This window comes from Amphibalanus amphitrite, unplaced genomic scaffold (assembly GCF_019059575.1).
Source record: "Amphibalanus amphitrite isolate SeventyFive unplaced genomic scaffold, NRLGWU_Aamphi_draft 000074F_arrow, whole genome shotgun sequence".
Taxonomy (NCBI): Eukaryota; Metazoa; Arthropoda; class Thecostraca; order Balanomorpha; family Balanidae; genus Amphibalanus; species Amphibalanus amphitrite.
In genome coordinates, this window is record NW_024881570.1 from 999,334 (window position 1) to 1,012,947 (window position 13,614).

At 51.6% G+C, this 13,614-nt stretch overlaps 1 protein-coding gene across 1 annotated transcript in view; it reads right to left on the reverse strand.

The window, feature by feature from the left end:
• Positions 1 to 13,614, reverse strand: part of LOC122379269 — a 147,939-nt gene that overhangs the window by 44,586 nt on the left and 89,739 nt on the right. The window contains exons 63-80 of the mRNA XM_043361308.1: positions 13,172 to 13,495; positions 12,573 to 12,902; positions 12,036 to 12,353; positions 11,442 to 11,777; positions 10,596 to 11,243; positions 9,984 to 10,313; positions 9,528 to 9,851; positions 8,900 to 9,217; positions 7,138 to 7,440; positions 6,564 to 6,914; positions 6,084 to 6,392; positions 3,532 to 4,191; positions 3,085 to 3,402; positions 2,513 to 2,848; positions 1,997 to 2,353; positions 1,527 to 1,835; positions 662 to 1,324; positions 206 to 529 (exon numbers count right to left, since the gene is read on the reverse strand). Coding sequence (XP_043217243.1) covers positions 206 to 529; positions 662 to 1,324; positions 1,527 to 1,835; positions 1,997 to 2,353; positions 2,513 to 2,848; positions 3,085 to 3,402; positions 3,532 to 4,191; positions 6,084 to 6,392; positions 6,564 to 6,914; positions 7,138 to 7,440; positions 8,900 to 9,217; positions 9,528 to 9,851; positions 9,984 to 10,313; positions 10,596 to 11,243; positions 11,442 to 11,777; positions 12,036 to 12,353; positions 12,573 to 12,902; positions 13,172 to 13,495 — 6,858 coding nt within the window. The remainder of the gene's footprint in view (positions 1 to 205; positions 530 to 661; positions 1,325 to 1,526; positions 1,836 to 1,996; positions 2,354 to 2,512; positions 2,849 to 3,084; positions 3,403 to 3,531; positions 4,192 to 6,083; positions 6,393 to 6,563; positions 6,915 to 7,137; positions 7,441 to 8,899; positions 9,218 to 9,527; positions 9,852 to 9,983; positions 10,314 to 10,595; positions 11,244 to 11,441; positions 11,778 to 12,035; positions 12,354 to 12,572; positions 12,903 to 13,171; positions 13,496 to 13,614) is intronic.

A 13,614-nucleotide genomic window follows, 5' to 3' on the forward strand; every position in this document is an offset into this window, starting at 1 on the left:
GAACCCACCACAACAAAACATGAACATCTAGCATCAAGCTCTATCGCGTTCATATTTTCCGTGTTCCATGTAAAGTTTGCACCAAAAGAAGCAGTGCAATGTGCATATTTCGTTGTGTTTTAATAAACCTTGCATCTCGCTCGGAACTAAATAAATTGGTAAGGTTGTGCTCGTAACGTCCAGTCGTCATGCAGCATGCACTTACTCGGCGCCCGTGGCACAGGCCGGCAAAGGCGGCTGGCGTCGCCAGTGTAACCGGCTGGGCACCGGCACAGCGGCTGGTGGTTCCGCACGGTACACAGTGCCTCGACGCCGCACCGATCCTGACAAGGGTCGCGGCATTTGTTCTCCAGGCAGGCTAGGCGTGCGGCGCAGTCGCTGCTCAGCACGCACTCGTGTCGGCAGTTGGGTGGCGTCCCCAGGAAGCCGGGCCGACACGAGCACGAGGCGTGGCCGCTCCTCTCTTTGCATACGGCATTCGACCCGCATGGACTCGGCTCGCACGGGTTGGAGGGCCTCTCTGGGGTGGCTAGAAGGACAGGAGGCGGTCGGTCACACGGCATGCATGATGCATAGGCTCACATGCAAATGTATCACAAATCAAGGGCAGTCATTTCATGCTAGGTACTGGGTATGTACATTTTCATGCAGGCATGCTTACAGGGGACAATCGTGCAGATCCTGTAGGGATCTCCGGTGAAGCCCGCTGTGCAGTGGCAGATCGGGTTGTGGTTGGAGACGCGACACTGTGCATTCGGCCCGCAAAGGCCAGAGCACGGGTCGATGCATTTCAAGTTGACACAGGCCAGGTGGCGAGAGCACTCTGAGCTGGTGAAGCACTCTGGTCGGCAGCCGATGGTCGCGTCGCCGTGGTAGCCCTTGATGCAAGAGCACACGGGGATACCGCCGTGCTCCGTACACTGGGCGTTCTGTCCGCAGGGTGTCGGCACGCAAGGGTTGCTGTATTGGGGCTCACGTGGCGGCGGAGCGGTTTGCGGGATCGGGGTGCAGTAGGAGAAGGCGTCTCCCGTATAGCCCGCTGGACAGGTACACATGACTATGTGGTTTGCCACGTGACACTCCGCTTGAATGCCGCATCGTTCAGTGCAAGGGTCCACACACTTGTTCCGCTGGCAGTTCTTGTCGCGAGAACAGTCGCTGTCGATTACACATTCGGGCTGACAACCGTTGTATGGATCTCCAAAGTAATCGTCCTCACACACGCAGATGCCAAGCCCGTTCTTGTTCTGGCATTGTGCGTTGGGACCACACGGAGACGGAATGCATGGATCCGTTTCAGCAGCGGCAGTTGGAGGTACGGTCTCTGTAAAGGTAAATCCAAACCCATCAGAAACAATTTTTTGTTACCATTATGAAAATATGGATATCATGTTAAGCGACGAATATTCTAAACATCTGGTACTTTTTATTTATGAATAAAACCGGACGCGTTTTTATCAGTCTTATCGTTTTAGTACCAACTTATGCACAATCGAGTTTCAATATTTCGCAATAATATCACTCACGGGGAATCGGCGAACAGTATGAATAGGCATCTCCGGTGTATCCTGGTCTGCATGTACACGTAGCGACATGACGATGGGCCCGACAGTCGGCATTCTCTCCACAGACGTCTTCACAAACCGGCGAGCACTTTTGTCCGGCGCAGGCCATGTGGCTGGGACAGTCTGAGTTCACCGTGCACTCTGGCCGGCAGTTGGGTGGCGCTCCCAGGTACCCCGGTAGACACGAGCAGGCCGGGCGGCCGTTCAGATCCCGACATTTCGAGTTTGGACCACACGGATTAGGGAAGCAGGTCACCTTAGGAGCTTCCGCTGAAAGAAAGCGAAACATGGGGTCATCGATAACCGAACATTTCTTACGAATAGGTACATGCGAAATATGTTTATCTTGGATTGCAATTCCTACGCGGAACAATCGCAAACAAGGGAAAATTGTTTCATTGAAAATGTAAAGTTACGCAATGCATACTCACGTGGTATTTGTCTGCATCCTTGATACGGTGATCCAGTATAGCCGTCATTGCAGGTGCAGAGCGGGTTATGATTGATGATTCTACAAACGGCATTGTGTCCACACAGGCCGGGGCAGGGGTCGATGCACTTCTGCTGAGACCCGCATGCCCGAGTTTGAGCACAGTCGGCGTTGGTGACACATTCTGGCCGACAGCCGGTGTACGGGTCGCCCTTACGGAAGCCCGGAAGACACTTGCAGACAGCGACGGGGCGACTATCGTCGTCGTCACCGGCTTTGTGAACGCACTCAGCGTTTGGCCCGCAGGGCGATGGGAAGCATGGATCTGCCGTTTGCGGCGTCGGCTCACGAGGTGGTTCTAATGGAAGAGACAGGTATTCCTTTGTTAGATACAGTGTTTTGAATCATATAACGAAATGTTTAAGAATTACGAGAACAACGGGTATTATAAACATCACGATTGTCGCTATTGCACAAAATGTAACCAAAAACATGGACGGCAGTAATGGTTACTTACGTGTCACGGGAACTGGGTTACATGAGCTGAACGGATCGCCTCGATAACCTTCCAAGCAGTAGCACATGGCGATGTGGTTATGTACGCGACATTCTGCACGGAAGCCACAGACTCCCGGACACGGGTCGACGCACTTGTTGCGTTCGCAGGCCTTGGAGCGGTCACAGTCAGAGTGAACCACACATTCGGGCTTGCAGCCTTCATACGGATTGCCGAAATGTTCTGGTAAACAGCTGCACACGCCCAGACCGTTGTGTTCTCGGCACTTCGCGTTAGGACCACAAGGAGTGGGGTTGCACGGATCTCTTGCTTCTTCCACAACCGGAGCGAGCGTCGCTGTGAAAGAAGGCATTGATGAAGGATGTGCTTTGAAGTGATTCGTGGTCTTCAGTTCATATCCATTTCCATTTTTACTTTAAATAAAGTGCTTTTATGTATAGTTTTAACTTTCACTACACATGAAACGTATTCAATACTCAATTCAATACGTATTAAAAAAAACGTTTCACGAAAACAGGTGCACAACAACAAGGACTTGCTGTAATACATGTACCAGTTCCCAAAATGCTTACCGGGTGGAATTCTGCGACAGGCGCGGAAGGGATCTCCAGTAAAACCGGCACGACAGCGACACAAAGGGCTGTGTCTGTGAACGCTGCATTTCGCGTTCTGACCACACTCTCCACTACAGGGGTTGAGGCACTTTTGTCCGATGCAGGCCAGGTGGTCGGCACAGTCCGTGTTCAGGACACATTCTGGCCGACAGGCTGGCGGAGCACCCTTGTATCCCGGCAGGCAGGAGCAGGCGGCTCCGCCGTTTACCTCCCGGCACTCTGAGTTCGGGCCGCACGGGCTCGGCTGGCATGGATTCTGGGGCCGTGGAGGGTCCGCTAAAAAGAGAAAGAAAAGATTTAGTGATGGGAAATGCGCAGATACAGATGAGTGTTATGTTCATCGAAATGAGAGATATTAAATGTAGGTAAACATTTTATATAATACAGTTTACAGGCCCTACTCACTTCTTGCAACTGCACAGCTCCGGTAAGGATCTCCTTCATATCCTGGCAGGCAGTTGCACCTGGGGTTGTGGTTGAGGACGCGGCATTGTGCGTTGACTCCACAGAGACCAGCGCACGGGTTCTTGCATTTCTGACTGATGCATGCCAGGGCCGGGGCGCACTCGGCGTTGGAGACGCACTCTGGTCGACATCCGATAGTGGGGTCGCCATGGTAACCAGCCACACAAGAGCACACAGCTGCGTTGTTGGCCTCTCGGCACTGAGCGTTCTCGCCGCAAGGCGATGGCACGCAGGGGTTCGTGTACTGAGGCTCAAATGACGGTGGTGTTTGCGGCACCAGTCTGCAATAGGAGAATGGATCTCCGATGTGGCCCTGAGGACAACTGCACATAATGATGTGGTTGACGACGTGACACTCTGCTCCTGTGCCACACTGGCCTGGGCATGGGTTCCTGCACTTGTTGTTGTCACAGTTCTTGTCCCGCGGGCAGTCAGAGTCCAGAACACACTCTGGTTTGCATCCAACGTAAGGGTTCCCGAAGTACTCATCCCGGCAAATGCATACCGCAACGCCATTCTTGTCGCTGCAATCTGCGTTAGCTCCACACGGTGACGGATAGCAAGGGTCGGCCACAACCGGAGCTGTAGGAACCGGCGTCTCTGAAAGCACAGGGTTTATACTTGTTACCAATGTTGTTCCGTTTTTTCATAATCATGTATCATATTTCAAGGGTTGTTGTTAGGGTATTTGAACACTTCCATTAAAATTGCATTAACTCATTGGTTCAACAAATGTATATTGCATGTCAAAAAGCGGAATATTTACTGATTAGTGAGTCTTAATATTTGTGTAGATAGGCAGAGTATCTTCATTTAGACATTGTTCATTGAACCGTAGTGCGAATTCTGCTTTTATGAGCTTCCGATTTGTGTGTTCGTATTTTCGGATCGTTTTCTTGAGAGATGTTGATAATTGTCCGATTATATTGGCAAAGGTTTCAGACATAACATGTATACAAAATTAAATTCCTTAAGCTTTCGAAGACATCTACATCTTCATGATCACAAGGTTAAATTGTAAAAGCACAGAGCCTAAGTTTGCTATTAGAATGGAAGGGAGAAAAACTAAATACATATTGTGCGTGATAAATTGCTAAGGCCTCTTGCAGTTGTCACATTCAGTAAACACACTAACTAATATACCTACATCGTTCCACACTTGGATGCATGACACATGACACATTTTGGTAATATGACACCCTTCTATGCACAGATACATAGATACTCTAAACGTCATATAGCCCTCCTAAATCCGATATCACTAATACCCATCGCATTGTTCAGCTCCAAAGCGTGAGTGTCGTGCACCCCGACTTGTAGAGCTGCTTGTTGATGTGAGGCGAGTACTCACGGATGTACAGCGCCTCCAACACCCACAGTCTTCGCTGGTCATGGGTAGAGCACAGTATTTCGGTATTGTCCACCAAAATTTGTCGTGTGATGTCCTTGTCATGTTCTTTGTGCATGTGATTCTTCAGTGCGCCTTGTTGTTTATGCATTGTAAGTCGTCTGGACAGGGATGTGGTAGTCGCGCCAATGTATTTATCTTTGTTGAGAAGTCTACAACCTTCTTCGGGGCAACTGAATTGATAAATTACATTGGCTTGCTGTAAGTGTCTGTTGTCCTTGTCTCGTGTCTTCTTCTTGAACTTCTTGAGCGGGCAGACACTTACAGCAAGCCAATGTAATTTATCAATTCAGTTGCCCCGAAGAAGGTTGTAGACTTCTCAACAAAGATAAATACATTGGCGCGACTACCACATCCCTGTCCAGACGACTTACAATGCATAAACAACAAGGCGCACTGAAGAATCACATGCACAAAGAACATGACAAGGACATCACACGACAAATTTTGGTGGACAATACCGAAATACTGTGCTCTACCCATGACCAGCGAAGACTGTGGGTGTTGGAGGCGCTGTACATCCGTGAGTACTCGCCTCACATCAACAAGCAGCTCTACAAGTCGGGGTGCACGACACTCACGCTTTGGAGCTGAACAATGCGATGGGTATTAGTGATATCGGATTTAGGAGGGCTATATGACGTTTAGAGTATCTATGTATCTGTGCATAGAAGGGTGTCATATTACCAAAATGTGTCATGTGTCATGCATCCAAGTGTGGAACGATGTAGGTATATTAGTTAGTGTGTTTACTGAATGTGACAACTGCAAGAGGCCTTAGCAATTTATCACGCACAATATGTATTTAGTTTTTCTCCCTTCCATTCTAATAGCAAACTTAGGCTCTGTGCTTTTACAATTTAACCTTGTGATCATGAAGATGTAGATGTCTTCGAAAGCTTAAGGAATTTAATTTTGTATACATGTTATGTCTGAAACCTTTGCCAATATAATCGGACAATTATCAACATCTCTCAAGAAAACGATCCGAAAATACGAACACACAAATCGGAAGCTCATAAAAGCAGAATTCGCACTACGGTTCAATGAACAATGTCTAAATGATTAGTGAGTATGAACTTACGAGGTATCGGAGTGCACAAGGCATATGCGTCACCCCTGTAACCAGGGCGGCACGTGCAGACTGGATTATGATTGAAGACCCGACAGTCGGCGTTCTGCCCGCAGGATCCCGGACACGGGTCGACACACTTCTCTCCGACGCACGCCTGGTGACTGGGACAGTCGGAGTGGATGGTGCACTCCGGTCGGCAGTTGGGCGGGCTGGACAAGTAGCCAGGCAAGCACGAACAGGTAGGTCGGCCGTTGAGCTCGCGACACTGAGAGTTTGGTCCGCACGGGTTTGGGAAGCACGTTTGTCTTGGCGCTTTCGCTGTAAACAAGACCGGAAAACTTAGAGACTACAAAGTTATACAAAATTAAAAATGATCAAATGATGTAGAATGAAATTCGCAAAAAAAACGCATACCTATACTTTTGAATAAATAGGGTATTTTCTGAAGAAGAAAAAATTGATGCAAGACATTCTGGTATAATTTCTTACGTGGTATTTGCCTGCATCCTTGATACGGTGATCCGGTATAGCCTTCATTGCAGGAACAGAGTGGATTGTGGTTGATGACTCTGCACGCGGCATTGTGTCCACAAAGTCCAGGGCAGGGGTCAATGCACTTCTGCTGAGACCCGCATGCCCGAGTTTGAGCACAGTCGGCGTTGGTGACACATTCTGGCCGACAGCCAGTATACGGGTCGCCCTTAGGGAAGCCCGGAAGACACTTGCAGATGGCAACAGCGAAGTCGTCGTCATCGCGGTCCTTGGAGATGCACTCGGCATTGGAACCGCAAGGCGATGGGTAGCATGGGTCGACTACCACTGGCTGAGTCGGTTGTGCGGCTGAGAACATAAAATGTTCTGCTTTGGCATGCTGGATGGGTATACATGCAATACATTCAAGGGAGCGGGAGCACGGTGCAGGGTGACATGCAGTAGGGCGACATTCAACGTGCAAAGGAATCATTCACGGTACATGCATATAGCACACAATGTACAGCATGCATTCAAACATGCGCGTGACGACCGGTTCGATTTCAGATGGGTAGGATGAATTATGGCTTACGTGTGACTGGTATCGGCGTGCATGCAGTGAACGGGTCGCCATTGTACCCATCCGGGCAGTAGCACATCGGCACGTGGTTGTGCACCCGGCACTCGGCACGGAAGCCGCAGACGCCGGGGCACGGGTCCACGCATTTGTTGCGCTCGCAGGCCTTGGAGCGGTCGCAGTCATCATTGATCATGCACTCGGGACGACAGCCTTCGTACGGGTTGCCGAAGTACTCGGGTACGCAGCTGCACACGCCCAGACCGTTGTGCTCCCGGCACCGGGCGTTGGGGCCGCACGGAGTGGGGCTGCACGGGTCTCTGTCGTCCTCGATCAGAGGACGAGCAGTTGCTGGAGAAGACCACCATTGCGTGAGCATCATTGCGCAGTGGTGTAGACCAGTTCGATAGACGCAGTCGGATAGACTCGTCAAACGGGCTTTGTTTGTATGACTCTAAGGTAACCGACTCAGCCTTTTCCTTTCTACTATAGTTATGTTTTTGTTAATGTCATTGTTGCCTACTGAGGTGGAATAAAATTCTTCCCTTTTAATCACATATTACCACCAAGTGAATATTTGTTGTTATGTCGCAATCGCGGTGGTGTAAGGGGTGAGATGCACTATAACATAATCGTTGTGCAAGAGGCCGCAGGACCGTTCGCTTAACTTTGGTATTATCATGCATTTGCACCTTGTTTTTTATATTTCTTTTCGGATGAGGATTTTAAGTACGCTTTGCCCCTCTCCTCTAATGATTAAATATCCCATATCCTGTAAATACAAATAAATAATGGTATGCTATCGTTGAAATAATTTTTAAAGCATCTAGGAATGACTAGCCTCAAAGCATTTAGCGTTTAGGTAAACAAGCTTTATCGAATTATGTTTCCATATTTACAATAGGAATCTTCTGAATTGCGATTCATTTCTATATCAACCATGTAGGGACCAAAGTTGGGAAAATCTCCTCTCGGCAGTAATTATTACCAATATGTCTACCAACCGTCGGTCCTCTAGTTTTAATAGTGCTATATGTGACAACGATTGCTAGTTTGTCTCGTTATTGCTTCGATTCAATGTCTGCAATCGAATCACTATCGAGTATTTTATAATGCCGGAGCAGATAACAAATACACTTACACGAGAATGAAATTAGATGCCTACCTAAGTGGTTGACCAATATCATAACATGTAAAATGATTGCAAAACAATAACGAACACGAAATTGGTACAATAGAGCACAAATAAGCTTTTAAAAATAAAGAAGGCACGAGTACAACATTAGAAATTAAGCAACTAGACTAGTTAAATAGTTTGGCTATAGCATAGGAAACTGCATTGTTGAAAGACAAAAGACTGCAATCAGCATTGTTGGCTTGTCTTGAAATCCTCGAACTCTTACTTACCGTGCCGCTGAAAGACCATTAAAATCATCGATACCTATTACCTGTATACGATAACATCGATATTCAAGAACACTTCATGCAAATAGTGCTGACATGCAAGCATGACGTATCATGTGTTCATACAGCATGCGTGCAGGCAACAAATGCCATGCTTAATACAAATTTTGACTATTCGCCAGTCATGCCCTTACGATTCACACAACACTGAAAGCAATTTGACGTCAAAAGCCCAATGACTCACATTGGAATCATTTGGCTGACTGGACATGCTCATAGCACAGCTGGGATTGACTGGACGAATAGTCGGCGGGCGGCCGCCACGGGGCGGCCACGCGCCACCGGCAGGCAGACAAGTGGGGGCTGTACTCACTCAGCGGACGCGGACGGCAGCCGGAGAACGGGTCGCCGTGGTAGCCCTCCAGACAGGAGCACTGCGCCTGGTGGTTGACCACGCGGCACTGGGCGTTGGCGCCGCACCGGCCCGGGCACGGGTCGACGCACTTGGTGCCGACGCAGGCCAGGTGGGACGCGCAGTCGGTGCTGAGCAGGCACTCTGGTCGGCAGTTGGGCGGCGCTCCCAGGAAGCCGGGCAGGCACGCGCACGACGCGCTGCCGCCCTGGTTGCGGCACTGCGAGTTGGCACCGCACGGGTTCGGCTGGCACGGGTCCGAAGGCTCCGCAGGGGTCACTGTAACGGCAAGGAGCCATCGTCAGCGCCTGTGGCCCACACCGCTGCTTTTTTCACGGGAATTCATTGGAAAAGTTGTTATGACCTGGATTTACCTAAATCTTTGAGGTTTTAAGGTGAGAGAAAAGCGCGCTGTAGCTAGTATTGATCGTTGACAAGTATGCATGGAATAGTTGCCTATGAATTAGGGAGGTGAGAATGATTTCACTGATGCCATTCACTTAAGTGACAAATTGGTTTGCGCCATCAAAAGCCGGCAATTCATTAAACCGCATGTGCTGTTCCATTTGGTCCCGCTCCACCCACTCACCAGGCGCGAGCCTGCACGACTCGTACGGGTTGCCGGAGTAGCCGTCCAGGCAGTCACACAGCGGGTTGTGGTTCTGCACACGACAGCGCGCGTTGGCTCCGCACAGGCCCGGGCACGGGTCGACGCACTTCTGAGCGACGCACGCCTTGCTGGAGGGGCACTCTGCGTGCGTGACACACTCGGGCCGGCAGCCGGACACGGGGTCGCCCTGGTATCCGGCCAGGCACGAGCACACGGCCACCAGGCCGTTGTCTTTGCACTGGGCGTTGGCGCCGCACGGCGATGGTGCGCACGGGTTGGTGGGGACGGGCTGACGCGGTGGCGCTGTGGAATGGAGAGACCGGTGATTAGCGCTGGCTGTCACTTGAACGACAAATCAAAAGCCATATAAAGGTGTGTCGAAAGGCAAATTTAATATTATACGTCTTTCCCAATAACGATAGTAGCGTAGCTTACTTGTGACTGGGATGGGTCGGCAGAGCGAGAATGGGTCTCCGGTGTATCCCTCCGGGCAGGAGCACATGGTGATGTGGTTGACCACCGAGCAGTGGGCGCCGCTGCCGCACGGGCCCGGGCATGGGTTCAAGCACTTCAGGCGCACGCAGTTCTTGTCGCGGGAGCAGTCGTTGTCTAGCACACACTCGGGCTGGCAGGAGATGTACGGGTTGCCGAAGTACTCGGGGATGCAGACGCAGATGGCTAGGCCGTCCTTCTCCCTGCACTCGGCGTTGGCGCCGCACGGGGACGCGCTGCACGGGTCGACCACCACCGGCGCCGTCGGAGCGGCTGCGAATCAAGAACAGGCCCGTGATGATAAAGGCATTATTTTTTTTTAAACGATGACATGTTTGTGGCATTTCCGTCGTGTTTGCTGCCCTCATTTTGAAATGCACATAGTATTATGGGTATGCTCTTACTAGAATCTTATAGATTTCCAAACGAAGAAGGAGGATCGCCGGCGCGTTTTCGGCTTAATGATCAGGCATCCTTTGATGGCCATATCTTTGCAAATGAATAATCGGTTATAATATCGCAACATAATAATTTGGCCATTCTATGTCTTCTCACCTGGGGTGGCCTTCAAGATGCAGCCGCTGAACGGATCTCCCGAGTAGCCGGGCTTGCAACTGCACACCGGGTTGTGGTTGACCACACGGCAGATGGTGTTGAGGCCGCACACGTCCAGGCAGGCGTCGCGGCACTTTTGGCCGATGCAGGCGTGCAGGCTGGAGCAGTCGGAGCTGACGACACACTCGGGCCGGCAGTTGGGCGGCGTGCCGATGTAGGACGGGCGGCACGAGCAGATGGGTCGGCCGCCGGCGTCCCGGCACTCGGCGTTCGGTCCGCACGGTGACGGCCGGCACGGGTCCTCGGGCGTGGCCGGAGTGACGGGCACGGCGCGGCAGCCGGCCCACGGGTCGCCGCTGTAGCCCGGCAGACAGTGACAGATCGGGTTGTGGTTGATGATGCGGCACTCTGCGTTCTGGCCGCACACGCCTGGACAGGGGTCGATGCACTTGTAGCGGGCGCAGGCCTCTTTCTGCGGGCACTCGGCGTTGCTGGTGCATTCGGGCTTGCACTCGACGTATGGGTCTCCACCATACGGCTCCAGGCAGGAGCAGACGGCCACCGTGCCGCGCTCCGTGCACTGGGCGTTGATGCCGCACGGAGACGGCGAGCAGGGCTGGACCACCACCGGTTGAGTCGGCCGCGCCGCTGCGCAGGGGCGAAAAGGGATATTTATTATCATTTCTATTTATTGTCAGAATATAAATGTTGACAGAAAATCAATACATATATTATGCTTTTTATTTACAAAGGTATAGTAATGAGAAATTAAAATGCTTATTGGAATTCGTCGTCAATGAATATTCGATGTAACTGTAAGCTTCTCAACTGGTCTGTATGACTTACGTGCAGGGGTACGAGGCGGTTCGTTGCACGCGACGAAGGGATCTCCGGTGAGGTAGGCGGGGCAGTAGCACATGGCGACATGGTCCACGACACGGCACTCGGCCCGGAAGCCGCAGACGCCCGGACACGGGTCCCTGCACTTCATGGCCTCGCACGCCTTGGAGCGGTCGCAGTCGGAGTTGGTGGTACACTCGGGCTTGCAGCCTTCGTACGGATTGCCGAAGTAGTTGGTGCGGCAGCTGCACACCCCGAGGCCGTTGTGCTCGCGGCAGTCAGCGTTGGCACCGCAGCGACCCTCATAACAAGGGTTCTGCGGGGTGGCCGGCGGCAGGGTCGCTGTGAAAGGGATCATCAGCGTTAGCAAAATAGCCCAGCTAGGCGTAAAAACGTAGTAAAAATGTTCATTCGTGGCTAATGCTCCACTATTTAACGAGTCTCTAAAATTCGATGACATGATAGTACGACTAGGTTCAATGTCAGATGTTTCCCATAGTGCCTCAACAACTCGCTGAAGCGGCCCTGCAACCATCTAAGGACGCCTTGCCACAAGTAAAATAGCTGGAGATGTTCAAGTGGCCCTCGTTATCGCCTTACTCTGTGGCCTAAGACGGCATTCGACGAATGGATCGCCCGTGTAGCCGGCGCGACATGTGCACACAGGCGTGTGACTGGAGACACGGCAGTCGGCGTTGGCGCCGCAGTGTCCCGGGCACGGGTCGACACACTTCTCGCCCACGCAGGCCAGGTAGCTGGCGCAGTCGGAGCTGACCACACACTCTGGCCGGCAGTTGGGCGGGCTGCCCAGGTACTCGGGCAGACACGAGCAGGTCGGCCGACCGTTGATGTCTTTGCAGGTGGAATACGGGCCGCATGGGTTCGGCTGGCAGGGATCTGTGACGACCAGCTCCGTTTCTGGAAGGGTGTGCATAGCATGCGGGATTCCGAAGCAAAAAGCGTGTGGGAACAGTACACAGGTGCATACAACATGCATAAAAACCTAAAAGAGACCGCAAAAAAAAAGCTGAAAGTGACTGAGAAGTGATTCCAGGTCTTTACATGGTCATGAAACGGCAAACTGTAAAACATGTCCATGGCAACTTCAATTAAGCCCGTTTCGCGTGTTCATCTTACGTGGCTTGATGACACAGCGAGCGAAGTAGGGGTTGCCCTCGTATCTGGTCTGACATGTGCAGACAGGCTTGTGGTTGACGACGCGACAGTCAGCGTTGATACTGCACACGCCTTCGCACGGGTCGACGCACTTCTGGCGCGCGCAGGCCTTGCTGAGACTGCACTCGGAGTCGGTGACACATTCGGGCCGGCAGCCCTGGGTGGCATCTCCGTGATAGCCGGGCAGGCACGAGCACACGGCCGCCCCCTGGCGCTCCGAGCACTGGGCGTTCGATCCGCAGGGCGACGGGATGCACGGATTTCTCGGCCTCTCTTCTTGGGGCGTTGGTCCTAAGGAAATGACGAGTTTTAGCATTATGGTGGCGCTTGCATTCGCCAAAAGTTTTATATCATTGTGAAAGTACACTTAGTTCTTTTTTCAAACGTTACGCTAATGGTAAGAATAACATAGGTAAACACTTTCAGAGCGACATAACTTTTCCCTTGATACAGCGTTTCCGTCAACAGTGTTCCGTCCGTCACAACTATCAATCAACAATTACAACTTTAAACGATTATTGATGAAATTTTTATGAAGTAGGGACAGCTTGTTTGCTTACTGGTTACGGGCACTGGTCGGCAGAGCGAGAATGGGTCTCCGGTGTATCCTTCTGGGCAGGAGCACATGGTGATGTGGTTGACCACCGAGCAGTCGGCGCCGCTGCCGCACGGGCCCGGACATGGGTTAACGCACTTCATGCGCGCGCAGTTCTTGTCGAGCGGGCAGTCGCCATCGAGCACACACTCGGGCTTGCAGCCCTCGTACGGATTGCCGAAGTAGTTGGTCAGGCAGGTGCAGACCGGCAGGCCGTTGTTGTTGCGACACTGGGTGTTGGCGCCGCACGGCGTCGGGAAGCACGGGTCCGACGGAGGGGGCGGAGTGGCTGCGGGTGGGAGGTTCGCTCAGAATGTCATCCCTACTTGCTATTTTTAATTTAGGAATTATGCATCATTGAGAGATTGTAATCAGACATATCGACAATTGAAAAATGTATGCCAGAGA